Source organism: Lactuca virosa, chromosome 2, assembly GCF_052849685.1.
Source record: "Lactuca virosa cultivar CGN04683 chromosome 2, Lactuca_virosa_CGN04683_v6, whole genome shotgun sequence".
NCBI lineage: Eukaryota > Viridiplantae > Streptophyta > Magnoliopsida > Asterales > Asteraceae > Lactuca > Lactuca virosa.
In genome coordinates, this window is record NC_136427.1 from 179172669 (window position 1) to 179180216 (window position 7548).

At 45.6% G+C, this 7548-nt stretch overlaps 1 protein-coding gene across 1 annotated transcript; it reads left to right on the plus strand.

Moving 5' to 3' along the window:
- Positions 1-6780: 6780 nt before the first annotated feature.
- LOC145157998 (uncharacterized) lies at positions 6781-7272 on the plus strand. Its single transcript, XM_079076965.1, has one exon. The coding sequence runs from the start codon at positions 6781-6783 to the stop codon at positions 7270-7272; it is 492 nt and encodes a 163-aa protein (XP_078933091.1).
- Positions 7273-7548: the final 276 nt, after the last annotated feature.

Below are 7548 nucleotides of genomic sequence, written 5' to 3' on the forward strand. Positions count from 1 at the left end.
CAAATGTTCATGAGTGGGTCGTAAACCCTTCAAGTGTTAATGGGCCGTAAACACATCTTGGGCCGTAAACCCTTCATGTGTTCATGGTCCGTAAACCCATGGTGGCTTGGCCGTGAACTCCTTTTATCCCTCATTCTTGGTTCTAACACTTCATTGCAAGTGTTTCCTACATCCTAAGGGTGTTTCCTATGATCGTTAGTGGTTTTAGACACTAATTCTAAGCCTATACATGTTAATATGTGCTTAATAGGACCGTATTATGCTCGGGACTTCACTTAGCATACCAAGCATCCTATCTTTGTCATTCATCCAAGTCCTTCACAATCAGGTGAGTTCATACCCCCATATTTTCCAATACTTTTTTTAATGTTTTTAAGGGGGGGGGGGGAATACAAGTAAACGCACAAGTAATCTTGTGTTGAAAAATATAATTTGGTTTATTACATTTTCCTATCAGTAGCACATATTGAACGTAGAACTTACTAAACATGGTAAACATTGTTACTACTAGACTTGAAATCAGTTTTACAAAACATGTTAAGATACAAACGTTACAAACACAGTTTTCGAACAAGGAAACAAACTTATGAATTATGAAATAAAAGATGTTATTTTATAAGGATTCATGTTAATAACAAAAAGGGGTTTTCGTAGTATTATTCGTGGATTCGTTGAGAGAACTACAGTGTGAGACACGACTTCTTGGAAGTCTACTCCTTAGGAACCAGAGTCTCCTGGAGGGAGAGCGTGAGTTTGTGTATAGATCTATACGAGACTGACAATCCCGCACCCTGACTATTAGCTACAGTCAACCGGGGGTGACAAACGTCATTTCAGATTTCGACGTCTGAAGTACGTCGTATTGGTATTCGTCCATCAGCATGGTTATAAGAACTTACAGGGGAAACAACGACTCGTTCACGTAATAATATTCCTAACAAACAGTCAACAGGGTTAGTAACTATGTGATGACTTAGTATGTACACTAGGGTAATATGAAATTAACATCCGACATGCAGTGGGATGTGTGACTTCCGCCTCATTCCCTGTTCCTTGTTTGGTTGTGGGCTTAGGGCAGAATCACCCAATCGACTGTCTGTTTGATCTAGGTCTCTATAACTCGTATGTACTAAGTGATCACAAGAGGGTATTAATGACACTTCTAATTTACAGAACATATTATACATTACTGGTGGTAGCCAGGGTTTTCAAACAGAACAATGCTTAAACAACATATGTATGGTAGATACTTGTACTCTTCGGTTTGGAACATATAATTCAATAACTTACACTTAGGGAAAATATAGGATTTTCTAGGATAAACATTAGTACTTTACAAACAATTGATTTATTATTCAACTAATGAATATTCAATATTAATTCTATAATTCCTTAGTTTATGCATTCGGGTTACGTATGAAGAATATCCGATAGACTGTGGAATGTGTGGTTTCCTTAATTCTATAATTACTTAGTTTATGCGTTCGGGTTACGTATGAAGAATATCCGATAGACTGTGGAATGTGTGGTTTCCGCCTCATTCCATGTTACTTGTTCGGTTGTGGGTTTAGGGCAGATCCACACAACTAACTGTTTGTTCGATATTGGTTTATACATAACTAGTATGAACTAAGTAGTTATAGAAGGAATGGGTTTAATCATGCTTTCAATAAGAAAATATTTGATTTTCTTGAGGAACATTATCAATGGATTTTCAAAGGACCAATACAATAAACTTTGTAAGTACTTAGTGAATACTTCAAGGTTATATACATGAAGATCCGACAACCAGTGGAATGTGTGGTCTCCGCCTCATTTCCTGTTCCATGTTTGGTTGTGGGCTTGGGGCGGAACTACACAATCGATTGTTTGTTCGATCTGGATCGTATATGATTTGTATACACTAAGTACTCGCAGGAGGAACTAATAAGAATCACTTTTACTTAACATTCGTTACATCAGAAAATATATGGTTTTCTGGAGAAACAATACACACTTTCGAAAGAACACAGAACCTGTTTTTCTAAAACAAAACGCTTATGAACTCACCACCTTTATGCTGATACTCTTTCAAAACCTACTTGTATTCTCAGGACGTTAGTAGACAGGTACATGCAATGGATTCAAGAAGATGGAGCTTAATAACTTCGAGTCTTTACTTGTTATTTACTTTTGGAGTCAATCGTTTATGATTCAAATGTAATGTAAAAATTATACTATTAATACAATGGTTGTTGTTGGTTTGATTACTATTATTCAATTGTTGTGATACTGCACATGACGTCATCCGCCCCCGAACGTTTCTGCCGTTCCGGTTTGGGGGTGTGACATCTAGTGAGAACCAGTGCAAGGTCGCATCATTTGGCGTCATCTGTTTGTGTGACAAAGAAAGAAATCAAAAGCACAAAGTTCAACAACAAAAATGGCGTCTGACGGCACCGGTGGAACCGACAGGACACCAACTAGTCTGCTTCGATCAATGGCGTCTTTGGACGAAACACCGCCGCCCATAACGACATACAGAGAAGTCCCGGACGAAGTTGGTTCAGCGGTAACAGTTGAACCACCAGGTGGACAGCAACCACCAAATCCCGGAGGATAGTTTCCACTAACAACCGCCTCAATGACACACCCATCTCAGCCGTCGCTTGTGTCATCGGGGGCGAATGCTTATACCACAATGTCGACACCGCCTCAGCAACAGGCGACGATCCAAACAACGATGTCACTGGACACATTCGTCCAAACGTCGCTATTAGGCCAACCAGTACCGGCGCAACCTGCAATATTCCAAATGCCACCATTTTTCAGCCCGATGATGCAAGGACAACCGTCAATCCCTCAGACGATACTACCATTAAACCAAGCCACCAGTGCTCAGTCGTTACTCCAAGCACCGATAGGTACGCATCCAACACTCTCCCTACCACCGTTGGCTCAGGTCATGGCAAACCAATCACCTGTTTTCTTCCCTTCGTCGTCTATGAAATACGCACCCGTTGCCACCACAAACGCCCACTTCCAACAAACCACTATGAACAACCTTCAACCCAAAGCCAACCCATATCCTCCAGTCATTTGCTTCAACTTCCATTCCAGAAACAAGCGTTCTACGGTCATAATCCAGGTTATCATTCATCCTACAGTAACCCAGGTGTGCAGCCGTACAACACGTTTCACCCATACAACATGCATGTACCGCTACCCATACCGAATCAATATTGTCTGTCACGAAGCGTTACATCACCATTCGCTAAAGAACTGCCAGACTACGAGATTCCAAACACGGACAAACTCCCCAACTTAAAAACCTACAATGGAACCACCGACCCAGATAGCCACATTGGCACCTACGAGTGGACAATGACGTCACTCAAGCTGGATGAGCGATTTTGGTGTACGTACTTCCCAACAACCCTCGATGGCAATGGAGGCACGTGGTTCAAAACACTCCGCCCAGGCAGCATATACAACTTCGGCCAACTAAAGTACTTGTTCTTCATGAACTTCATGCAACTACAAAAGTGAAAAGGCGACTCCCACTCAATCATTGGTTGTAAGTAGAAAGAAGGGGAAATGGTAAGAGAATACTTCACAAGGTTCACAAATGTCACGCTAGATGTCCCAGGGCAAGACGAATGTCTGATTGTTGGGGCCTTCACATGGGGAATCTTGTCGGCCCCCTATCCCAAAAACTCATGGGCAAGAAACCGTAAACGCGAGCTGAGTTAAAAGAGAAAGTAGAGCGGTACTTGAGGCAAGAGGAAGGAGAGGCGACGAAGCAGGCATACTTAAACACCATGACGTCTCCTGCGAAACGCTATAGTCCAACCTCTATAGAAACGATGGGCGGAAGCAGGAATTTCGGGTGAGGAAAGCGCTTGCAAGGACGCTTCAGGTCATTTGCTAGAGATGACAGCCGGAACCGCCGACCAGACGTCTATGTAGTTGTAGACAAGTCACAACCGGCGAAAGCGACAAAGGGACGATACTGTGAGTACCACAAGAGCAAAACACATGACACCGTTAACTGTTCGGTCCTGAAGAAGGAAATAGTGGAAAAACAGTTAAAGGGAAACCTCATTGAAATAGCACGGGGCCTCCGAGCCAAATTCGACGCCGAAAACGCCAAGGACGCAACAAGAGAACACGCCCAGCCCAAGGAAATACTCATGGTGCGTGTCAAAAGGGAACGACGGGACGAGCAAGGCGATCCGATAAGCATCACGACAACAACATAAGGACTCACGTTCTCAGCGAGAGAGCCCAAGCCTAACGGTTGGAAGGGCGATAACCCACTCATAATCCAAGCATCCATAAAGAACGTAACCATTCACAGTGTGTATATTAACACAGCCAGCTCGGTAGACATAATTTACGAACATTGTTTCCACCTCCTCCCCGATAGGTGGAAGGAGAACCTCATACCCCCTACAGGAAGACTAGTGGGTTTCACGGGACACAACATATGGCCCCTAGGCACAATCCACCTACCTCTCACGCTGACCAACCATGACATGCAACGAAGGAGGACAACCTTGATCGATTTTGTGGTGATCCGACACTCTGCAGAGCACAACATCATACTAGGAAGGACGGCTCTACTCAGGCTTAGGGCGATCCCGTCAACAATGCATGGGATCGTAAAATTCAATACCACTGAAGGGTCGGCCACAGTCCACGCCACGTCACCTAAGGAATTGCAATGCTTCGAGGTCATGCAACCAGCAGAAATAGCACAGGAAACCAAGAAGCCAAGGGTTGAGACGGCAAATGAGAAAGAGGAAATTAATGAAGAATACCCGGAACAGCCGATTAGCATCGGCCGTAACCTTGCGGAGCACGTCAGGAAAGCGTTGGTAAGGCTACTAAAACAATACAAGAATGTGTTCACATGCACCCCCACCGATATGGTCGGCGTAGATAGGAAAGTCATAGAGCACAAGCTGATGATCAAGCCATGCACAAAGGAGGTTAAACAAAAAAAGAGAGTCCAAGGAGGGGATTGCAACAGGGCGATCAATGCAGAAGTGGCCAAGCTAATGAAGGCAGGGATCCTGAGAGAAGCAGTTTTCCCAACCTGGATCGCCAACCCCGTCATGGTAAAGAAGCATGACGGGACGTGGCGCATGTGCATCGACTATTCTGACTTAAATAAAGCATGCCCCAAAGACTGTTATCCCTTACCAAAAATCGACCAAAAGGTGGAATCATTACAAGGCTTCAGACTAAAGTGCTTCTTGGACGCATATAAAGGGTACCACCAAATCCTGATGAGAAAAGAGGATGAGGAGAAGACAGCCTTCTACACAGATCATGGCGCTTTCTGCTACACCAAGATGCCATTCGGATTGAAAAATGCAGGGGCGACATACCAACAACTAGTTGATTCCATATTCGCCAAGCAAATCGGAAGGAACATCGAGGTATACGTCGACGACATGGTCATTAAAAGCCCGGATGAAGCGAAGCTGCTGGAAGACATCGAAGAAACCTTCAAGACATTGGAAAAAGTGAAGATGAAATTTAACCCAGGAAAGTGCACCTTTAGAGTAGAAGAGGGGCCGTTTTTAGGATATTACATCACTAGACAGGGAATACAGCCCAGCCCGATCAAAGTAGACGAGCTCATGGAGACTCCACCGCCGAACACCTTAAGAGATGCACAAGGCTTAAACGGAAAGCTCACCGCGATCAGCCGATTCATCTCGAAATCAGATGACAACGCCATGCCACTCTTTCACACGCTTAAGGGATGCATTGAGAAAATCAACTTTCAATGGACAGCGGCAGCGGAGGCAGCCCTCCAGCAAATCAAAAAAGCTTTGCATAAGCTACCCACGCTGGCAAGCCCTATCCCGGCCGAGACGTTGCAAGTATACCTCTCAACCTCAGCCGAAGGCATATCATCCGTACTGGTCGTAGAAAGGGAAGGAGAACAAAAGCCAGTTTATTTCTTCAGCCGAGCACTGCAGGGTCCCGAACTCAACTACCCCGCCCTTGAAAAGATGGTGCTCTCGCTCATCTACGCTGCACGATGACTAAGGCGCTATTTTCAAGCACATCAGATCGAAGTCTTGACAAATTGCCCGATCAAACAAATATTGCTCAAGCCGGAGACCTCGGGTCGACTCACAAAATGGGCAATCGAGTTGGACGAGAACGACATAAGCTACCGCCCACGAACAAGCATCAAAGGGCAGGCACCTGCTGACTTTTTGCTCGAAATCCCCGGGGGGAGAAGGCATGACCCGAGAAGAAGTGCCCGCGGCAGAGAAAACCCTGAAGGATAGCCGGAAGTAGACGCTATATACGGATGGGGCGTCCAGCAGAGAAGGCTAAGGGGCAGGTCTGATCCTAACTAGCCCGGAAGGAGAAGAGGTCACATATGCTCTCCGGTTCGACTTCCACACCTCAAACAATGAAGCGAAGTACGAAGCCCTACTCACCGGTCTACGGCTGGCCAAACAAATGGGGGCAGAAGCAGTAACGACGTTAACAGATTCGAGGCTGGCCGCCAACCAAATTAATGGGAGCTTCGAAGCAAAGGACAAATGGATGGAGAAATATGTCAAGATAGCGCAACAACTTACTAAATCCTTTAAAGAATTTACGATCAAGCAGATACCAAGAAGCGAAACCAGGAGGGCAGACGCCCTGAGCAAAATGGCATCAACATGCTTCGAACGCTTATCCAAGAAGGTCCTAGTCGAGGTACTTAAGGAGAGAAGTATAGACGAACGACAAGTGAACGCCTTAACAGCGGCTAGACACACGTAGATGACCCCACTGATTGAATACCTACAACAAGGCATCTTGCTAGATAACCATGAAGAAGTTAGAAAGGTACGCATAAAGGCACCCTCATACGCGATTGTGAACGGGGAACTATACCGAAAAGGGTTCACGACGCCCTGGTTAAGGTGTGTGGATGAAGCAAGGGGAAGAGAAGCACTCCAGGAGGCGCATGCGGGCCAGGCAGGCGCGTACGAGGGGGCACACGCTCTAACAGGGAAAGTGCTCCGCATGGGAATTTACTGGCTCACTACGCACCAAGACGCGGTAGAATTAAAAAAGAAGTGCGAGGAATGCCAAGCGTATTCCCCAATCCGAGGAAACCCCCCGGTTCCCCTGACCAACATATCCAGCCCATGGCCATTCTGTCAGTGGGGGATAGACACCGTAGGACCGTTCCCAGAGGCCCCGGGGAAACTCAAGTACATGGTGGCCGCGGTGGATACTCCACAAAATGGATTGAGGCTGAGCCATTAGCGTGCATATCAGGAAGACAGATAATCAAATTCGTATGGAAAAACATACTGACTAGATTCAGAACGCCCAAGACAGTCATCAGCAATAACAGGCTGCAGTTCGCCGAAAATCCATTCAGAGATCGGTGCATTGGTAAAGCGATCACTCAGCGGTTTACGTCGGTAGCACACCCCCAGACGAATGGGAAAAAAGAAGTATCCAATCAGGCGATCGTAAATGGAATCAAGAAATGACTAGGGAAAGCTAAAGGGAACTGGGCCGAGGAACTGCCAACAG